Here is a 22344-nt window from a genome sequence, read left to right as displayed (position 1 = left end):
ACAATGTTTTTTTGTTTCATAAAAATTTGGTATTGTATTTTGAATTTTAGTAAAAGTTTTTAAAGTTTGTAATTATTTTTTAAAGTTTTTTTAATTGTAATATGTTTAAGATTATTATATTATTAAATCTTATAATCTTAAACATGTTTTCCTAATAACAAACTTTTTAATAAAAGATCTTAACTAATAATTTTACATTATTTTCATAATATATTTATTTTAAGAACACCCGAAAGTATTTTCCAATACGGATGCCTTAACCAATGTTTTGGTTTATGTGAAAAATAATATATAGTGTTCATCAATAAAAGTGAAATGGAATACGTAACAAGAAAAGTATATTGTCATCGAACCCATATATTGGTTTATGTGAAAAAAAATCTTGCATACGAATTAGGAGTTAGTTTAGAAAAACAAAATCAATGTTGCAGTTAAAACATTCCTCGTAATTAAAAAAAGAAAAACCTCTCTCTCATGATGGTGTTGGACTTTATAGGTTTTTGATCGGGTTCTGTTCTTTGGTTTATGGCGGTGGATCTCAACTCGAGATTCTCTTTTGTAGGTTCTGATTTTAAGTGTCGGTTTGTTTTGGATTTGAGATGGATTCTTTTGGATTTCGGGTTTCTTTTTTTGGAGAATTGGTCTTTTTCACTGGATCTTTCTCTTGATTTGCGGTTGGGTGTAATGGGGGAAGGTCTCGATCTGAAGGTTCAATCGGATCCGGGTGCTTTCATCTTTGATTATGGCCCTTTTTGTTCGGGATTAATTTGGATTAATTGGTGTAGATTGGATTTGATTACGGGAATTCTGATTCTGGGTAATGGGGATCTACAAGTTCCCCTAGTTTCATTCTTTGGATTGCTACGCGACTTAAGTTGTGATTGCAGATCGGGTTTTTCTGCTTGGTGTGATCGTTTGGTAAGGATTCGGGATCCGTATTTGATTGTGGAGTTAAGGGCCGAATTGTTCCTGTCTCACGGGGTTGTGTATAAATTCATTCACCCAACCATTATCAAGGTCATGGGATTTGTTCCGTTTGGTTCTCATATCCATTTGTTGTTGTTTCTTTCTGTTGGATGTATTTGTGGTTGTATTACCTCAGACTTAATAAAACCTTGCTTGCTCTTTTTTTGGCTCGGGGGATTTTTTTCTCCTTTGTTCCCACTTGTTTTGCGTTTCGGCTTTTATGTTGCTGTTAGTTTTCTCCCGTGTTTGGCTTATATTGGTTGGAAGTATGACTTTCTCAATAGTCTTAGGTTGAAAATTATTTTATTATGTAATCAGGAGGGAAAGGGTGTCGTAATAGGTTGTTCCACTCCTATTTCTAATTTAAGAATGGCTTATCGGTTGCATATTTGCAAATCGGATAAGTTATTCATTTGACTTTTGTCTAGGGTGATCCTGTTCCCAAGAACCGAGCCTTGGTTTGGGAACGGTTGACAAGGATAAGTACTACTCGGTCTACACTTTCGTTTATAATCATGAAAAATGTGGAGGGAGGTTACACCCCGCTTCTTCCTTTCTCGATTTTAACGGCATGATTCGGGATTGTGGTTTTGATTGAGGATCTAAAACGGTAGCTGGAGGTGGCTCAGGCTGACGATACGTCTGCTCTGGAGTTAATTTCGGACTTACATTCCCAGTTGCGCGAGGCATACCGAGATGAGAAAATTCATTGGTATCAAAAGAGTAGGAACCGTTGGATGCGGGTGAGGGATAAAAATACAAAGTATTTTCAGGCACAAACTAAGCAGCGCCGGGCTCGTAATCGGATTGTTGGGCTTTATAATAAGCATGAGGTTTGGTCTACGAATGATGTGGATATTTGTGATACTGCTGTCTCGTATTTTGAGGAACTGTTCACTACAATTAATCCTGATAATTTTGAGGAAGTATTATGTGAGGTCAACACGGTAATTTTAGAAGCGGATAATGAACAGTTAACAGTCCCAGATATAGAAGCAGAGGTGAGACGGGCTTTATTTATGATGCACCCAGATAAAGCTCCAGGGCCGGATAGGATGACTGCTTTGTTCTTTCAGAAGGCATGGACGGTTGTTCAAGCGGACCTTATTTCTATGGTCAATCAGTTTCTTGATGAGGGTGTTTTTGATAAGAGTTTAAATCGAACGCACCTCTGTCTTATCCCTAAGGTGGCTAAACCGACACGGATGACAGAGTTGCGTCCTATTAGCTTGTGTAATGTGGGGTACAAGATACTCTCAAAAGTCTTCTGTCAATGCCTTAAGGTGCTTTTACCTGGTCTAATTTCGGAGACACAATCGGCCTTTGTTCCGAGTCGTTTGATCTCGGACAATATATTGATTGCTCAGGAGATGTTTCACGGGTTGCGGACAAATAAGTCTTGTAGAGGAAAGTTTATGGCAATTAAGACGGATATGAGTAAGGCGTATGATAGAGTTGAGTGGGTTTTTTAGAGGCTTTACTACAAAAAATGGGTTTTGCGGAACGATGGATTTCCTCGCTTATATTTTGTGTCTCTTCGGTGGAGTATAGGGTTCTTCTCAATGGTCAACCAAATGGTTTGATAGTTCCGGAAAGGGGATTGAGACAGGGCGATCCGCTGTCACCATACTTATTTATTTTATGTATGGAGGTCCTTATTGCAAATATTCGGAAGGTGGAGGTCGATAAGCGGATTACGGGTATTACAGTGGCAAACAAGTATCCGCCAATCACCCACATTGTTATTTGCGGATGATAGTCTGTTTTTCTGTAAGGTTGATAAGGAACAATGTGGGGTGGTTTTGGATATTCTAAAATAGTATGAGGCGGTCTCGGGGCAGCAAATTAATTTTGCAAAATCTTCGGTTCAATTTGGTCACACGGTAGATGATATGGCAAAGACGGAAATTCAGGGGGTCCTAGGAATAACCAATCAGGGCGGTACAAGTTCTTATTTGGGAATCCCTGAGAGTTTGGGGGGGTCCAAAACGAAGGTTTTTTCCTTTGTCCGGGATCGTCTGCAGAGTCGGATGACCGGCTGGTCAGCGAGGTTACTCTCAAAAGGGCGGAAAGAGGTGATGATTAAGTTTGTCGTGACGGCTATCCCGACTTTTGTGATGTCTTGTTATCGTCTTCCCAAGACTATCACATATAAACTGACTAGTGCAGTGGCAAACTTCTGGTGGAGTACGAATGGTCAGGCAGGGGGTATGCATTGGATCGCTTGGGAGAGGCTTTGTTGTAGCAAGCAGTTGGGTGGATTGGGTTTCAAGAGTGTTTATGATTTTAACACGGCTTTGCTGGCTAAGCAGTTATGGCGATTGATAGATTGTCTAGACTCACTATTTGCAAGGGTTTTTAAAAGTAGGTATTATCGGAACTCCAATCCTATGGATCCAATACGGTCTTATTCACCATTGTATGGGTGGAGGAGTATCGTATCTGCTCGCTCTCTGGTGAAAAAAGGGCTAATTATACGGGTTGGCTCAGGGACCTCCATTTCGATATGGTATGATCCCTGGGTTCCAGCTCAATTCCCGAGACCAACCTTAAGTAACGGTCCTTTTAAGGACCCAAATCTCCGGTTACCTGATTTGATTGATCGACGAACGAATTCTTGGCGAAAGGATCTGCTTACTCAGCATTTTGATCATGTGGATGTCGCTCTGATAAAGGCAATTCCTCTAAGCAGCTGTTCCAAGGCAGATTATTTAGGATGGCACTTTACTAAAACTGGGAAATATACGGTAAAATCTAGGTATGAGACGGAACGTTTGGATGTCCAAGGTCCTTTTCAGGCATTCAGATCTGGTCCAGCAATCACTCCCTTTCTTGCTAGGGTTTGGAAAGTAAAATGTCCACCAAAAGTACAACATTTTATGTGGCAAGTTTTATCGGGTTGTATTTCGGTATCGGTTAATTTGCGTCGTCGGGGATTGAGTTGTGATGTCGTTTGTACACGGTGCGGGATGGAGGAGGATGATATAAATCATGCCATCTTTCTATGCCCGACAAGTATGGGCTTTAGCTCATGTATCAATGGGGTCGCAACTCTTTCCGACGAACTCTGTATATGCTAATGTTGATCATTTTCTAGATCCCATAAGTCCGGGTTCACAGGTTCAGGTTTTTCCTTGGCTGATGTAGTATATTTGGAAAGCTCGAAACGCCCGTGTTTTTGAAAACCAGGCTGAACGCCCTGATGAGGTTGTCCGGGTGGCGGAGGGTGAGGCTTTGTCCTGGCAGGAGGCTCAGGTAGATGTCGAGGGGAGGAGTTTCCCTTCACTACTACGGGTCTAACACCTGGGTATAGAAGGGGTTTATCTCTTCCTACAATTTTTATGGGACAGAGATGTTATGTTGACGGCTATTGGAAAGCGACAGATGTTTTTGCCGGTGCAGGATGGTGTTGTATTTCATCAAAAGGATCACCCACAGTGCTTGGAGCGACAAATTTCCGGCGAAGTTTATCCCTGTTACATGAGAAGTTGAAGCCTTCATCTGGGCGATGTGATGTATGATTGGACATGACTTCCGGGATGTGGCTTTTCTTACCGACTGCTCCGACTTGGTGAAGATGGTGTCTTCCCCAACTGATTGGCCAGCTTTTGCAACATATTTAGACGATATTCGGATCGATAGAGAGGAGTTTTCTTCTTTCTCTTTGATTTATATTTCTCGTAATGCTAATGTACGAGTGGATTGTTTAGCATGCCAAGCGCGTGTGTCTCTGCATCATGTTTTGTTTGTAGATAATTTTCCTTCTAATTGGCTTGTCTTCTTTTGTTAAAAAAAAAAAAAAAAAAAAAAAAACGTTTAAACATTCCTCGGAATATGTTGAAATGAATGGGTTAAAATACGGTGCAAATAAGATTAGCAAGGACGGTGGATCCCAAACTCTAACTCAAACTCTTAAATTAAATCAATCCACTTTTTTCCTTTAATTATCGTACCAACCCATTAAATTGTAACTGGTCCGAACCATTTAACCGTAACTAATCTTCATCTAACCTAAATTAAGATGTACACCCACCAAGGCCTTTCTCATATCAATAAATAAAAGTAGTCAAGAAGTTTTTTTATATAGATATTTAAAACCATGGATTAGTAATTTCATTACTGGTCGACTTAATTTTTGGGAAAAAATTAAAAGATGATGAGTTGGCAAACTATCCTGCGATCCTCCTAATAAGACTTCACTTTAATTTGGTTTCGATAAAGAAATAATAATAAGCTAGCTGGTAAACGGGACCCATATTTATTTTTTTAACTTTCTGGAAATTAAAATTTGGTAGGGAAAAAACATTTTCGATAAGTAATTTGGTATGGTTTGAGTGCCAGATTCAAAGAAATAACTTTTCTTGGCACCATGTTGTCTGGTTTCAATCTAAGTACAGTCTATGCAATTACCTAGGCTTTCTTCTTGTCTATGACATGACAATTGACAAAGATCATTTTTACGCATGAACAGTCCCGAGTCCGAGTCCAAGGTAGCAAAGTTTGGGTTTCGAAACCACTGTATTATATCTAAGTATATAAGTGACTTATTCATATATTGATTCAACGGTACATTCATTTACATATTAACGAAAATATTGTATAGGTCAATGGTAAAAGACAAAAGAGACAAATGTGGCAACCTACGTAAACCTTTAGTATAATATCTAGAACATGCATTCCCACCTAAATTTATGATCGATAATGAAGTGTACTGTTTGCTACCGAAATCACATGAAGAGCTTTTAACATACAATAAATTCAATGCATGTGCGACAAATGTCAACTAAACTCTGTTTGTTGTTGCTAAAATTTTCAATACCAAGTATGGTCGCATGGCACATGAGCGTTCGGTATGGTCGCTTATGCCCTTTTTTTTTTTTTTGTATCCAATAATAGCAAACGGCCTATTGGATTCAAGTTGAACTTGAACCCTATAAATTTTGCCCAGAGAAAGGCTGAGCAACCATTGCAATTAGCCTGATAGACATGAGTCAAGGGCCCAATAATAAGTAAAAGTGCAAAACCCAATATTTTCTTAATTTTTTCTTTTTGGTACCAAAGTTAAGTACATTTTGGTATCAATGTTAGCCGTTTGATCTTCTTAAACTTGTTCGTTGGATACAACATTTTATGCTACAGAGTTTTTTATATACTGGTTAACAATCGGAGTCGTGCGCATAAAATAGGCGTAGTTCAAGTTTAAAAAAAGCTATATAGTCAGTAATATCCCAATAGCTATAAATCAATGGAGCCAGAACATCAAACGACTAAGTACTAACCAACAATTAATAACACACACGCTCATAGTGAAGCTGGAATATTTCCTTTGCAGTTTCTTAACAAAAAGTCAAAGTAAAGTGTAATAAGTTGTGAATGATTTTTCTTATTTGATTATAAACACTATAAAGTTAGACAACAAGATTTGGGATATCTCCTCGAAGTTGTAAGTATTTGTTATTCTATTCTGAACTTGTATTTTTCTGTAGGTTGTCGATAAGCTTTGTAGTGGGTTTCTCGGTACGAGGTTCATTTATCCTTTGAACTATACAACAGCTTTTTGTTTTTTTTAGACAGAACAGATACATGCTTGAATTGCTTTTCAACTTTAAATTAGATATATCTCATATTCTCTAAGTATAATCAGTCGAAGAATAATATAGTTAAGAATATGTGTATCTAAAATACGACCAAGATAATTACATCAATTAAAAATATTCAGTGAAATGAAATTTGTATTACAACGATTGATTTGTAAAAGATGATCTGGATTAATTTTACTAAATTTGTTACTTTTTCCTCGTATGCAAAATTATATGAAATCGGATGGTGAGATTTTTTTAATACCGTTCAAACTTTACAAGCATATCAGAAATCCTAACGGGAGATAAATGTAAAATATTATTGCTTGTAAAGGTTTATTGCGTATTATGTGAGATATATAGTATGTAAATGTTTGCTTCATATAGGCTTGTTTGGTCTGAACCATGAACTGGACCTATACTGATGTGTAACTCATACAAGATCCGGGTTGTGTGGCCTGCAGGGTTAAACCGACATAAGTTATAGGGTTTCACTATATAAGAGAAGTTAGGATTGAAGAAGAACGTAGTAAGCACAAAGACGCACTAAAGAAGTTGGTGGTACATTGGTGGCGGCTGTAGGGAACAGCGCAGGGCGCTGTGCAGGGCAGATGCAGAGACGCAGGGCACAATGCAGAGAGCATTTGTAGGGCATCGTACATGGAGCTTGAAGCTGTGCGCAGAACCATGATAAAGGAGCAGAAGCTTGGTTGGGGTCGAAGGGCTGAGAGCCAGACATAACCTTGTCTAGGTTTAATGTATCTTCAGGACACTCTGATGAGAGACGAAGATGGAGCTGCTTCTTTGGGGTTCTGGAGGTGTTTCAGGGTTATACATGGAGGGGAGAGCTGAACCAGAGACAAAGAGAGGGGAAGAAGAAAAGCATATACTATGTGTTTTCTTCTTCAGGTTTCTTTCTAGTAGTTCTCTAAGCTTGTATATGAAACACTGTGTGTAAAGCTTGAGTGATTGAAAGTGAATGTTTGTGGGAGAAGGTTCCCACACGAGATGTACCCTCTGCATGAGGGGAACTTGTTAAATCTCTGTGTTATGTTTATGTTATATTATTGATCTGTGAAGTAGACGAGGAGTAGGCGCAGAGTCGCAGTATGTAATTCACTACAAAGGTGAATTGGGGTCTGCGATTCTCAACATACCCCCTTCACCATTATCTGATGATATCTCACATTATCTCAAACTATTGCGTATTGGTTACCAAAAATGAGATACGGTTAGGGTTCCGGTGGATTCACAAATATTCTCGGAAGTCATAAACACTCCAAAGCAAGATAAAAAAAGACTTGGTGATCGAGAGCTTTTCTCTCTCTCTCTCTTATCATATATAGATTTGATGTTAGCCTTACGAAAATTTGAAATGTCAAACCTACAATTATGAATTTATGATCGTTTGTTGTTTATTTTGGAATTGGAAAGCAAAGTGAGTTTTGAGGTCGAGAAGTCTTTTAAGCGGACCCAACATAGTTTAAGGAAATTGCATTAAAGTATTAAACACATTTTTCACGAGACAACTACGTCTTGAAACTGTGCATTTGGCGGCCTGGTGCAAATACGTCAAGTTGGTTAGAATTTATGAGAAGCATAGAAGACACTAGCAACGAAATATCTTTGGTGAACAAGCACAAAATTATCAGTCCACGTTTCTGACATGAAATTTTTGTTCTTCTTAACATATAGCATTAAAATTCAAAATCGAATTTGCTCGTGAATAGAGGGGGTGCTATCCAACTGTTCAAAAACATGATCTTCACTTATGAAGTTACCATTGTGCTATTTTCTTTAATATTTTCAATTGTTTTGGCTATTTATTTATTTATTACACTTTCATGTCAGCTGTAGATACATCAGTCACATCCTATATTAATCTATAAAAATATTAGTGAAGATAACTTGAGCTAAATTATAGAGCTATCTTAGCCTGAATTCATACCTAAATAATTTTTTTGTTATAGTTGGCATGTAGTACTCAAATTTTGGCGCATGTAGACTCTTTGCTGACTATATACGTAAATATATTTATTCTTGCTCGGTGATTTGCTTGCTTAGTTGCTCCCCTATACTTTTTACTTGCGCTTTGAATTTCACATAAAAACCAGTACTGCTATATAAATGTTATAACGCAATCTACAAAAAAAAAAAAAAAAAAGCAGCACTCGCACAAACACAAAAGCTATAGTGTAGACTGTAGTGTATAGGAGACAAGAAAATAAATAAAAGCACCTACGAAGAGAGATTTAAGGAAGAAAAGAGGTAGTAATAAGTAAAACATAAACTAAATATATCCCTACTCCTACAACCAAAACACTACTAAAGTTTAAAATGTGTTAAATACTACAAATTACACAGCTCACAAACTTGTAACCTTGTTTCTCATTAAAGATAGTAGTTATAAAAGAGGGTAAGTAGCTGTGTATGGAGGAGACAAGACACGAAACATGGAATGTGAACTAGTTTAGTTAGGAGAATGGGTACTTCTTTTTATAGAGAAATGGTTTGGTTTTTTTTTGCAGAGTATCGAATCTCTTTCCTTTATAGGTCTTTCGTTCGAGACTCTCTAGAGAATAAAAGAGAGAGAGAGATAAGACTCAAAAATTAAAAAGAAAGAGCTAAAAGCCAAAGATTCTCTCGAAGATCCATAAGATTTTCTTTTCTACTTCGGATCTTCTACACTCTCTTTAATACATACCATTGGCCTTGTTGTTGTGATTGTGATTTTTATAAGTATTATTGCGCGGGGTTGATAAATCCTGTGTGCCGACCCAGTTCGCACGTGTGATACATACACAACACTCCACGCACTCTTCTCTCTCTCTCTATTAAAATATTAAATGCTCTCTCACCCACTTTCTTCTACTACAACTGGTGGTGAACAGAGCAACAGAGCGAGATAGAGACACAAAGAGAGAGAGAGAAAGGATCTGATCTCATTTCATTTCCTCGTTTCCTTCTTCTGCGAGGGAAATTTAATTGTCTTCTACTTTGAAATCTTCCCCATTTATTTACTCTTCAAGCAAGAAAGAGAAAGAGAGAGAGAGAGAGATTAATATACTAGTGTTCAAGACGCTCCTTGACACTCTCAAGAATTGAATTTCAAAATTTTGGAGAGAGAGAGAGGATAGAGAGAAACGATGTTTGCTGCGGAGAATGGTCTGAAAGGTGATCCAAGACTCGAAGCTATATCAGCAGCCATTAGAGTTGTTCCTGATTTCCCCAAGAAAGGTCTTTATAACTCTGTTTTTTCTCTGTTTATTGCTCTGTTTTTCTTAATTTCTGAAGATGTTTCTTGTTTTTTTCTTTTGTTTTGCTCGAGACAGGGATTATGTTTCAGGACATAACAACGTTGTTGTTGGATCATAAGGCCTTTAAACATACGATTGACATTTTCGTTGATCGCTACAGAGACATGCAAATCTCTGTCGTTGCTGGTAAGAGACTCCTCTGTGTCTTTTCATCATTATCCTCTCTCTCTCCTTTTCTTTACTACTACAGTGTTTCGTCATCAAGTTTGTTAAGTAACGCCAAAAATTCGGTGTCTTTCTAAATGGGTTTACATCATATAAGCAAACAAAATACATTATTTAAAAGAACAAAAGAAGTAACAAGAATTGTCTTTTTCTTCATTAAGAAAGTAATATTTTTTTCTTTACATGCAAATGTATGTGTATTTATATTATATAGGAGTTGAAGCGAGAGGTTTCTTGTTGGGTCCTTCCATTGCCTTAGCCATCGGCGCAAAGTTTATCCCTTTGCGTAAACCAGGAAAATTACCAGGTTACTTACATTTTTTTAACTGCATTCTCTGTTTTTTTTTTTTTTTTCTCCGTGTGATGATAAATATAGACTCTATTGAGATTCTGAAGAAAGGAATGTGATATATAGGGAAAGTGATATCGGAGTCTTATGAGCTTGAGTATGGACATGACCGTTTAGAGATGCACGTTGGCACCGTTGAGCCACGAGAACGTGTCATTATCATCGACGATCTCGTTGCTACAGGCGGCACTCTTTCAGCCGCCATTAGCCTTATGGGTTATTTTCTTTTACTTATTTTTCAATTAGTAATGAGATTTTTCTTTTGGTATTGATTTGTTATAGTATTATATATGACACTTTGATGACGTTTTACAGAAAGCCAAGGAGCTGAAGTTGTGGAGTGTGCTTGTGTTATTGGCTTGCCTGAAGTCAAGGTGAGTCACACTTCTCTTACTTGTTTAATAAGTTAGCTCTGATTTTTGTTCTTTATAAAGGATATTACTTAAAATTGTAGTGATAGAGTTCGGTTTTGGGTTATATAATCTCCACTGGGAATTTGCTCATAGAGTAAATTAAAATTTGGTGTAAACATTTTTTGAATTGGTTTTAGGGGCAACACAAGCTGAAAGGGAAGCCGCTTTATGTGCTGGTGGAGCCAAGTGAATTAGATGAGTTCTGTTAGGATACAATCCGGTTGAGGTTTTTTTCTCCTGGCAGAGTTCATGTTTCTTTGTTACAGTTTCTTCTTCTTTATAAAAACTCTTTAGGGTTTCATCGTCTTGTATTCGTTCTCTGTAGATTTGAATTTTGCTGTGTGGTTTCAACGTCTTGTATTCGTTAGGACATTGTGTACTTTTTTAATCTTAATCAAAAAATGGCTAATAACTGTAATCATGAAAAAGGGTAAGACATACGTTCGTAATACTATTATGCGGGAAATCTGAAGAGAGAAAAAAAAAGGTACAAATAGTAGTAGTAGGTTTACTAAAATTGAATGCGGTTTTTACTGAGCAGTGAGCACTGACAAAGTTGGTTGTTGGTATTCTACGACAAACTATTTAATACTGCCACATTGGTCCATCCGGAGCATATTATTTTGAGTTTCAAATATTCCTTACCAAAGTTTCTAACCGAAACAATATATCAAAAGATTTTAAAATTGAAATCCTATTTATCTAATGAAAGCAATAGTTGTCAAAAAAAAAAAAAATGAAAGCAAGTATATGAGTCATCAATGTTTTTAACTTTAAAGTTTGAAATAAATATAGAAAAGTATATCTACTTAATAAATACAAAGAAATACTTCCAAAGCTAAACAATGGGAGCTGTCAAAAGATAATGGGCTTTCTGAGATAGTAATACAAGCCCAATAAGTTAGATATTTTATTTTTGCTTTCGCCTCTGTCCTCTGATATTTTTTCAAAATTCAACTTTTCACCGTAAAGCGGGCTTCCTCCGATGTATGGTGATGCTTTCATTTTGAACAATTCTCAGAATTTTACAGTCTAAACCGATCGATTTTGGTTGGATCGATTTCGTTGTTGTCAAAGATCTGAGGTTTTCTGAATCGGCGATTTAAAGAGTGAGTCAGCTGAGCTGGGGGGAAAGAAAGAGGTGCCGCCGGAGTGTAGGTAGAGATGGCGATCTTATTTGCTTTGGTGGCTCGAGAAACGGTGGTGTTATCTGAGTTTAGCGCTACTTCGACTAACGCGAACTCAATCGCTAAGCAGATTTTGGATAAGTTGCCTGGTAACGATAGCGATAACCACATGTCTTACTCTCAAGATCGGTACATCTTCCATGTCAAGCGTACCGATGGTCTTACCGTTCTCTGTATGGCCGATGAATCCGCCGGAAGTAATTACCTAATTTCATCAATTTTGCCTCTCTTAATTTTTTTATTAAAATTGAGGTCTACTAAATCTCAATTTTAGGGATTTGGTAGCTCTTGAACTATGCTCGTTTAGGTGATGTTAGGATTGTGTTCTTTCTTATACAACTTTTTTCTTGGTAGTTTGTGATTTTGGGAATCTTTTGTTTGCGGCAGGGAATATTCCGTTTGCGTTTCTGGATGATATTCATCAGAGGTTTGTGAGAACATACGGCCGTGCTATTCATTCAGCTCAAGCTTATTCAATGAATGATGAGTTTTCAAGAGTTATAAGTCAGCAGATGGAGTTTTATTCCAATGATCCAAATGCAGACAGGATGGGTAGGATCAAAGGTGAATTGAGTCAGGTACTGTTTAACAAACAAACAAACAAACAAAAAAATCATCTCTTTTTGTGTTTAAGTGTGCTTTTATATATGATGTCACTGACTATAACTTGTGTGGGTTGTTTTCATGTTTCAGGTTAGAAACGTGATGATTGAGAATATTGATAAAGTCTTGGATAGAGGTGAGCGTTTGGAGTTGCTAGTTGATAAAACCGAAAATATGCAAGGCAACACTTTTCGTTCAGAAAGCAAGCTCGCCGTTACAGAACTGTTATGTGGTGGAGAAATGTTAAGCTTGCGTAAGTTCTCCTCCGAACTAAAAAAAACCCTGATAAACTTACTTGCTCCAATTGCATTACATGGTTTCTTGCGGAATTGATCACTTCATATGTTCGGTTACATTCCTTATGAGTTTGTTGTTGTTGTTTTTTATCTGCAGGATTGCTCTGATACTTGTACTTGCTTTGGTTGTGTACATCGCGATGGCCTTTGTTTGCCATGGGGCAAGTCTTCCTTCATGTTTCAAGTAAGAAGACACTCTTACTTTCACCTTTCCCTTCTTGGGAATATATCAGATTCTGCTTCGATCTTGAAATGTGAGATATGCGTTGTGTAAAATGTTTGTTTATGTGCTTTTTCCAAGTATCAAGCTTTCTACATATTGTTTCGAATTTGAGAATCGACTGTTATTTGTTAGTGTGATATTTCACTGTTAATGCGTTGCTGCAACATTAAGACTTGAGAGTCTCTCTATTTAAGATTATAAAAAGAAGTCGTTTTTCAGTTTTTGCTGGACTTTTTTTTATCTTATTCCAATTCCAACATAGTACTTAAAGTTTTTGACTAAAAGTATACCCTCCGTTATAGTGGCTGTTGGGGTTATAAGGATCCAATGAATCATGCATTTGAATCAATTGATGTTCCAAAATTTTCAAATCTGAAGTTCTCTTGCTCTCTCTCCCTCTTATTAAAGAGGTTTGTTCAAATAAGTGTAGATTTTTTTGAAGTATTTTTTTACGTTTACAAGTAGGCAGGCTTTCTTTCTAAACTACTTTGTAGGCCTGATTGCTAACATTACATTTCATTCCCAAACAAAACTCGGAGGCGGAGGCTTGTTCTAACTGAAAATAAAGAACGAGACTTTGCTACAAAGTTCAAGATCCTATACTATACGTTTATACGTATGTGTATTATATGAAACAATGTAACATTATATATCGTTCACTACGAAAGAGGGATTCGAACATTAAGCCTACGTAACCAAATAGAATGCATGATCATATGCAACATGTCGTATGGCTTTGATGGTCTGTTTACCACGAAGTGTTTCCGAACCTCAAGAACTTTCCTTTGAAACTCCAAGTACTCTTCTTCTGGTACGGCTTCTAGAATCTTCTTTATCTCCGGAATCTTTGATACTGGAATATGAATTGAGAATGTCTTCCAATTCAACACGTCGCTGAACGGAAGAACGTAAGAATCAGCGATGATGACAGGAACGCAACCGGAGTATAGTGACTCCACGATTCTTGGACTCGCAACTTCCCAACCGCTGGGGCAGAGACAAAATTTTGCTTTGTCCATCATTTTCGTGTAGTTCATGGTTTTGGGGAGATACTCGTAGACTTGGACGTCTTCGTCTTTTTCTTTCCATTGGTCGAAAAGTATTTTCCGGACTTCTCCATGAGAACCGCCTGCGAAAAATGCTAAGAGTTTGCGGTTTTGAGGCGGTTCTCCGGTGTGTACATACCCTAACTGGCTGTGTGCAATGTTGATTTCTGGCAATGAAACGTCTCTCCTGGGCGTGAACCCCTCTGAAGCATTGGCATTACAGAGAGCTCTTATAAAATGACTGTATAGTTCTGGGTCCGCAGTTGAGACATCAGGTGCCTTGAACAGCAAGGAACAAAAAGAGAAAGTTAGGTTAGGGTTTTTATGGTTTGACTTTTTGAACAAGAACTGTTTATAAACAAGGAGACTCACCCAATCGTGACAGGAGAGGAAGAAATGGTCAGCCCCTCGACTGCGATTCCAATAAGGGTAACGGTTCGAAACGAGAGTGACGTAGTCTTTGACAATGTTTTGGAGGCGGTCACGTGCATAGCTAGTGTAAGGTCTATAGACAAAGCGTATGATATTGACGATCCCTACGGGGATGTAGAACACGGTGGCTTCCTCCGGTGATGCAGCCTTGAAACGGCTGTTTCCGTTCTCGATCTCGTCCATGAATTGGCCTTCAACGGCGTAAATGTTGTTGAGAGGACCCTTGTGAAACAGAGGAGCTTCTCCTTCTCTATAAGTCCATATCTTGAATCTCTTCTCCATCTCTCGGTGGCTCCTGTTTATTTTTTTATGAGTAAAGAAAAACATTACATATGCATAAATAAATATCTGTGTTTATCTATATCTAGAGATGGATTGTATAATGTGAGACTTTCAAAACTTTTTCATTTAAAAGTGAGTGATGTGTTTTACAAAGGTCAAGTTGAGAGATGGAGAGAAAGTATGGAGAACACTTAAAGCTAGAACTACGCTTTCCTCGAACTCTCAAAGTCTGGTAATAAACGATAAAAATGGAAAAAAGGACCTTAAAATTGCAAACTAGTGGTGTATAGGTTACTAGAAATAGAATTTACCTAGAATATTGATGTTGACACATATTTCTACTAATGGTGATTTCATGAAAAAACACAAGAAAAGTACAGATCCTAACGAGTACATACTAGTTAGCTACAAAAGTCAAATTTTCTTAACTTTTCTTTTAACTTTGATACCCTTAAATAAAAGTCTAACACTCAAATTTTAAAAGGAAATTTACCTAGTGATAAAACTACGCAATGTTGTTATAGATTATAGAATATACTAATTTGTATGATTAAAAAACAAAAAAGATATATAGAGAGAGAAAGACTAAGCAAAAATAGGAAAAAAGGTAGGAGAAAGAAGAGGTCCTAACTGATGAAAGGTAAGAGCGTTGAGATAGACAGATCCATTCGATACGAATCCCATATCGGAGTTATTCCTCCTATCACGATCACGATCACGATCACGGTGGAGATTCTCTTCTTCGGCTTTCCTTATGGCGGCCCTCGCCATTGCCAAACCTTCTTCTATTCTCTCCACCGCTTTATCAACTTCTTCTACCACCACAACTTCTGACGTCGACTGTTTTCAACATACAACAAAACATTAATTATTAATTCAATCATACTATAAAAATATTATAAAACCTCGTAGCTAATAATTACACCAAACCTAGAAGACACAACACAACACACTTGTATATTATATATGAAGAAATAAATATGGATGTAACAAAAGAAATAGAGGAAAAAAAATTAGTGTACATTATTGTTGTTGGAAGTGATATTGAGACAAGAAGAAGAGGAAGAACGAAAAGGAATTCTCAAGGAAGAGAAATCAGCTGCTTGTTGTTGTGGAGGAGACGCGAGACGACAAGAAAGATCATCATCATGGACCACGGACGATGATGAGAAGATTTGGTGATGGTGGTTGATGGAGTAGAAGAAGAGGATGATGACGAGTGCTGGATAGAGCAGAAACGGCGTGGTACAAGTCAGATCCGCCATTCAATTAGTATGATTAGGAGGATGATCTTTATATTTTTCTTCTTCTTCTTCAAGGTGTGATTTGATTACGGCTTGGTTTTGATTTTACAGATCAAAAAAAGAAAAGAAAGAAGAACTAATCAAGAAGGAAAACAAATATATGATTTTGATGAAAATTTTAGGGTTGTTTGATTGATTGATATCTCTCTAGATTTTTGAGGAGGTTTATTACTCTTTTCCTTGTTTTTTTTGGTTTTCTTTTCATCATATATACTTTGCCTTACTCATCCATTTATATGTGTGTTATTCTTTGGCCGACTAATCCGGTTTCAGATTTTTTTGGATTAAGTTAACAAAATAAAATATATTTTTTTATGTTTCGGTCAACGTAATATAATTAATTTATACATGACTCTCGTGCGGTTTGTTTTTGATACGGTTTAGGTTGGATTTGGTTTGATTTCCTAATTATTTTCTTTTTCCTTTTTATTTTTCATTCTAGATTGGCTTAAATTTCTGTTACGATTATCCAAATATAATATAATCGAGAAAAGGAAAAGATGGATTTACGTTTAGCTCAATTATCTTATGTTGTTAATAAATATTAAAGATAATGGGCACCTCACATTTAACTCGAGATTCTATTAGCTAGAAGATTTTTACGTTTTTATACGTAAAGATAAGAAGGATATACGATTATATTTTTTTTTTTGAATAAAGGATATACGATTTTAATCTTCAGAGTTCAGAGTGAGACAACATGAGTCGAAAACGTCTAAAATATTTAAGTACTTCATATATAGGGAAATTTTGAAATTTACAAAAGTACTTTGTTTAGGAAGAGACAAGCCACAAGCAAGTCTACAAAAGGGAAAAGCGAAAAGGTCAACTACTTTAACGACTTACATCATCATCACATACCTTTTAGTTTTTTTTTTTTGCAGACAATGTTCTCTTGTTTTGTATGTAGTTCCGCTCACACAATATTTGTGTTATCGTTTTATACACTTAGGTGGAGCAACTTTAGAGATTGTGGTTGGTTAATAATACTGTTTATTGCATAAGATTTCGATTATACAAAGGTTATTTCAATCTTTGTCCCCCAAAACAAATAAACCAAAGGTAAAAGATTATTTCACCACAAAAAGTCAAGTACGCATATTTGTACTTGGCGACAATCTTAGTGTGGTATACTGTACTTTGTTTTCCATTATGACTATCAATTCGCCATCATCGCATATTGTTCAACAAAAACTTCTTTTATTAAGTAAAGAAAAGACAGCCTTAGGGCTTGGGGAGACTGATCCCAAGCTTCTCTAGAGCGGCCTTAATGGCGTCACGACCACATTTTTCAGCTTCAGCGATATTGGGACTGTTCAGTGGAGTCACATCCTCCATTGGGTAGCTTCGGTTGCCGTGTAGCTCACGCAAGTCACTGGCTAGGCCTTTTAGTATCACTGTTTTGTGAATCCCTCCAAGCAAGCCTTCATAATCTGTGTCACCTGAACCTCCCACGAACACCACCATGTTTGATAAGTCAATGCCCCATCGCACTAGCAAATACCTGAAAACAGAGGAAGATATGTGAACCCTAATCCCAATTCAAGGTTTCAAATCCAAGAAGGTGACACTAATTGATGTGTGGATATAATGGTCGTTTATGATCAAAACTTACCGAAGGGCCTGCGATCGTGAAGCAAGAACAGGGATTACATTGAGCCGAGCTCCGTTTTGGCAGTAAACTACATTGCAACGTAATGCTTGAATTCTCATCAATTTCCTCAGCTCTTTCATTGGAGGAATCTGCAGAGATTGAATGATCGAAGTTATGATGAAAAAACCGAAAATAAATGTTTCAGGACGAGCAAAAGACTATAGGCTGAGGGTGTATTTACCGAAGCAGGATCTTTCACTTTGAAGGATAAGCAATAGTTGGTAGAAGAAGACGCATCTTCAGCTAAAATCTCTCCTTGTTTAGCCTTTTTCTTCTCTTGAACAGAACTAATCCAGCGGATCAAAGTCTTCCTCAAACTCTCTCCACCCCAGCGGAACTCTATATGGGAATGGTAATCTGCATCGAGTGTATAAGGAAGAGCGTTTTTATCCTCAGAAGCAGAGGACGTGAAGTAGAGTCCACTTCCACTGTTGCAAATAACAGCATCAAAGTCTTGTGGTTTCAACCCTCCAGAAAGCAATGTTGTGTGAGTCTCAGATATAGTCATTGAGGTTGAGAGTATGAATCCTATTGAGCCGCCTTTTCCTGCAGCATCAATAACTGTTTTCACCACTGCGAGAAGATCTGAGGTTGTGCCACAGTCCACAGAAATGACAAAGATATGTTTCCTCCTTTTCAAGGTCGGCATCTTGGAATCAACTTTCTCTGCTGATCTGCTCTTTTGTGCCAAGGTTGAAACAGCTTTCTCCACCTCAGCTTTTCGTTCAGCAGCGCTGTCTTCAGCATCCAAGTTAGTATCGACACCACTATTACTTCCACCCTTTTCGCCATCTAAGGAAAGTTTTAGATTCAAGGAGATGTCATGTATATCTCTAAGAGAGTCGCTGGGTGAATCAGGGTCTGAGTTCTCAAACTCAACTCTCTGCCATTTAGGATGTCTTTGCTTGCACGAAGCTATCCGAGCTAAATACGTTTTGCAATGCTCTGGCCACGAAAATAGGTGGATGTTTTTAAGGCCGTTTTGTCTGCATCTTCCCCATAGCTGTTTGTCTGAAACTAGTTTCAACAGAGCATCAGCTATAGCTTGCTGATTATGAGGGTCAACTAGAAGACCATTGTCAAGAACCTGCAAGGTAGTAGCAAATATCAGCTATAGCTCTGCGTTGATGCATAGTGCTTTATAGTGCAAATTTTCTTTTGAAATATGGAAAGCGACAAACCCGATGAATATCAACAGGTCCTCCATTTATCGTTGCAACAGTGGGCAGCCCATGAGCTCCCGCCTGTTAGATACAGTGCCCGTTAATTAATAAGATACCCTGTAATGAGTAGAGCACTGAAGAGATAAAAATGATAATATACCTCGATTAGAGTCAGTCCAAATGGTTCGATGAACGCTGGATTTATAAATACTCCCTGAAAAAATGGTTTGAGATAAGATAGATAAACAATGCAAACAAAACTGATTCACAGAGACGGCAATGTTCAAAGCGATTAATAATATCTTGTGTATGGGAACAATTATTGATCACTGAATTCACTGCAGATAATTTAGGAAAGTCAATTCACAATTTCCTGTAACCATTTGAAAAGGATGAGAAAAGTAAACATGTTTGACAAATTACCTTTGTTTTGGCGGCCAAACGGTAAATTTCAGGCACATCTGATTGTTGGTGATGCTTAGGCATTGCCACTTGACCATATAAGTCGTACTTGTCGATTAGCTTCAGAATTGAGAGCAGCACAGAGGCATTTGTGGAGGACAACTCATCAATATCATTTCTATTTCCCATTATCAATGTCTGCAGTCAAAGGTAGTGAAAGAAGGAATGAAAATTGTGAAACACACTTCTAGAAAATTAGTTGAAGATCATATTTCTAGAAATTTAACTACAAGACTTACAAGGTTAGCAAGTTCCCGTAATGGACGGCATTCTCCAAAGGCTTTGACTAAAGTAACCAAGTTCTTTTTAGGGTCTGGCCGAGCAAGAGCCAGTATCATAGGTTTACGGGGGTTAGAAAAGAAGCGCATTATCTGCCCAAGTGAAGAGTTTTTGCAGTAAATATAGAAGGAACCAGTAAAACATATATAGAAGATGTAAAACCTTTACTTAACGGGAAAAAAAACTATGATTTGAAGATATGCTAACCTCAGACCAAATTGGTGGATCAGCAGATTGTGGATTTTCATCATCTCCATCTGCATCCACATCATGTGGTACAATGTGATGAAATTCCATTCCTGGAGGAATTACCTAGAATCACACGAAAAGGCTACTCATGAGTCATGATAAAAAAAAAAACGTTTTCACGTTTGACTCGGGAAGAGGAACATATCCGAGCAGAGAGGAAAGAGATGATACTTACAACCATGCGAGGCATAAATCTGCCTAGACAGCTCACACCCCTTTTCATCCTTGCTCTGAGTTTACGCTCCAAAACCGGATCAAAACCATCATACAGGCGCCATTGCTCTTCTATCTCTTGCCTTGTACTAGTTATGATAATCTCAGAAGCATCAAGACATAGTTCCTCTGCCTCTATCCGTCTCATTATCTTGTAGTTAGAATTTATTTCTTCTTTTGGCCGCCCTTGCTTCAGGAGTTGCTCAAGCTTATCACGACCAAGAGAATGGCCAGTAAAAACCATTGGTACATTAAGAGCTCCAGATAGAAGAGCAGCAGAATCACCAGCATCTGCATAGTGTCCGTGAATAGAAACAGGCCACACTTGTTGTCCCCCACCAATTTGCTCACCAAGAACTTTGGAAATCTGCATAACATGGCTAAGCGCCCTATCAACAAATTCAGGGATATGAGGCCAGAGGAGCTCTTTTGGTACGTATTTATCTTTCGGACCAAAAGGTATACGGATAATATAAGCACCACTACTCTCTCCATGCTCCTGCTCTGTATCTGTGTCTAAAGGATTTAACATCTCAGACGGTTCAGAGTAGCTGGAATCCACATCTGGTGCGGATACCTGTCTGGTCAACAAATCGACACGATAGACTCCTGGCATTGAGCCCAATGCCCTTGCAAGTTCCACAACATACTTCACCTGAGTGCAGAAATCGTTTTATACAGTGTGAATTTCTAAAACTCAAAAAAACAAACAAAATGCTTGTAAGTAGAAGATAACCTGACCACCAGTATCAGAATCCCTACCAAGCTCCATGTTTTCACCACGTATCAAACCATGAAGACTGCAAGATAATTTCTACTACTACTACTTAGTTACCACCACCATGTGAAAACAAACAAACTTATCAAGTGAAGATGAGTAATACCTTATCAAGACGATGTAAAGCTTTTTGTCATTGTGTTGAGCAAACCAATTCTCAAAAACGTCGACAGAACTAATCCGAGACATCCTTCCTTTGGTGTTGCTATCACTAGGAGTAGGGATTTCACCAGGCAAATCAGCCTTCTCTCCTTCAGAGAAATCTTCAGACATATCAGCAGTTACTTCCCTCCTTGCTTTTTCACGCTCTAGCTGACGTTTAGCTGCACGCTTAGCATTCTTCCCTTCAACCTAATCAAAACAACATTTCACAACCACAACCACAAACGATTTAACTTACTCAGAGCAGATTAACACTAGCAAGAAGCGAACGATCAAGTGAACATTACAATACAATACAATAAAACGCTTTCCTAATTCAAAAATCCATCGGATTGGATCGTAAAAACGAAATCACGAACCTGTTTCTTTTGACGAGCCAAATTCCAGATCCTCCAACACAGATTCTCCAACCTCGTGTTACGCTCTTGCGGACTCCTCGTAGCAGCAGCCTAAAGAACAAATCAAACCACGATTTCAAATCAAAATCAGAAACATTAACCAAAAAAACGCAGAAGGGAACGGGTGTATATATGTAGATACCTGAACCCAGGAACGATGAAGATCAGTCTCATCGAAGCCTGTGATAACCTCTTCGACGAAATAACGAGTGGGACTGAAATGTCCACGCTCTCTTAACAGAAGCGACGATTTGGAATTTCCGATCCCTGGTTCCGCTGCCAGGATCGCCTCTAGGTAACTATTCACCCAGTCGTTTCCCACCATTTTTTCCTTTTCTTAGCTCTCAACAACGATCCGAAGTACACATTAAACAAAAAAAAAAAAAAAAAAAAAAAAAAAAAAAAACAGATCTCTCGTGAATCAAAGAATACAGAATCTGGAGAAGGAACGAGGATCAGAGGATGATACACACAGCAGAAGGAGAGAAAAATAGAGAGGTTGTTTTGGCGAATTTGGGAAAACGTCGCTTCGTTAATAAAGCAGTACTACTATTACTTAATTAGATCACTAATCCTGAATCTCTCTGATTAAATTATTGATGGGAGTTTTGATTAATTGCCAAAGACGTAAATTTTAATTGACTTCTTTATTAGGAAAAATTAATTAAAATAAAATAAAAAAAGGAGTGATGTGTCAAAATTTGGTAACGAGTCACGAAAAAAGAGTAGGAAACACTGGAAGATTCCATAACGATTTCTTTATTGAATATTCGGAAAGAGTCTTGTTTAGTTGTTACACTTGGCTCAATCTAGAAACAGCATAA

The 22344-nt window shown here is 37.7% G+C and overlaps 4 protein-coding genes across 5 annotated transcripts; 2 read left to right on the top strand and 2 right to left on the bottom strand.

Moving 5' to 3' along the window:
• The first annotated feature begins 9045 nt into the window (after positions 1–9045).
• On the top strand, positions 9046–11217 carry LOC104705379 (adenine phosphoribosyltransferase 5). The gene is made up of 6 exons (XM_010421367.3): positions 9046–9782; positions 9878–9988; positions 10242–10334; positions 10443–10592; positions 10692–10750; positions 10927–11217. The coding sequence occupies exons 1-6, from the start codon at positions 9692–9694 to the stop codon at positions 10996–10998; spliced, it is 576 nt and encodes a 191-aa protein (XP_010419669.2). The 5' UTR covers positions 9046–9691; the 3' UTR covers positions 10999–11217.
• Positions 11218–11762: 545 nt separating this feature from the next.
• LOC104705378 (vesicle-associated membrane protein 713) lies at positions 11763–13319 on the top strand. The gene is given in 5 exon segments (XM_010421366.3): positions 11763–12173; positions 12364–12554; positions 12670–12769; positions 12772–12832; positions 12973–13319. Coding segments are annotated over 5 exon segments (663 nt in total). The 5' UTR covers positions 11763–11953; the 3' UTR covers positions 13064–13319.
• Positions 13320–13617: 298 nt separating this feature from the next.
• On the bottom strand, positions 13618–16368 carry LOC104705377 (putative glycosyltransferase At5g11130). The gene is made up of 4 exons (XM_010421365.3): positions 15881–16368; positions 15490–15698; positions 14517–14871; positions 13618–14423 (listed from the first exon to the last, which is right to left on the bottom strand). Exons 1-4 carry the CDS (start codon positions 16121–16123, stop codon positions 13758–13760), a joined length of 1473 nt encoding a protein of 490 aa, XP_010419667.1. The 5' UTR covers positions 16124–16368; the 3' UTR covers positions 13618–13757.
• Positions 16369–17138: 770 nt separating this feature from the next.
• On the bottom strand, positions 17139–22141 carry LOC104705376 (putative sucrose-phosphate synthase 2). Of its 2 annotated transcripts, XM_010421364.2 has the most exons (13): positions 21663–22141; positions 21482–21571; positions 21067–21311; positions 20919–20982; positions 20145–20837; positions 19928–20032; positions 19681–19812; positions 19403–19579; positions 19140–19193; positions 18998–19060; positions 17998–18903; positions 17778–17905; positions 17139–17666 (listed from the first exon to the last, which is right to left on the bottom strand). In XM_010421364.2, exons 1-13 carry the CDS (start codon positions 21843–21845, stop codon positions 17387–17389), a joined length of 3120 nt encoding a protein of 1039 aa, XP_010419666.1. In that variant the 5' UTR covers positions 21846–22141; the 3' UTR covers positions 17139–17386. The 2 variants fall into 2 exon arrangements, with proteins under 2 accessions (XP_010419666.1, XP_087316769.1); XM_087460643.1 differs by lacking the exon at positions 20919–20982 and having other exon boundaries at positions 21663–21926.
• Between the last annotated feature and the right edge of the window lie 203 nt (positions 22142–22344).

Source organism: Camelina sativa, chromosome 8 (assembly GCF_030686135.1).
Source record: "Camelina sativa cultivar CO46 ecotype springtype chromosome 8, ASM3068613v1".
NCBI classification, from domain to species: Eukaryota; Viridiplantae; Streptophyta; class Magnoliopsida; order Brassicales; family Brassicaceae; genus Camelina; species Camelina sativa.
The sequence above is the reverse complement of the archived record's forward strand: the minus strand, read 5'-3'. Positions and strand labels throughout refer to the sequence as shown.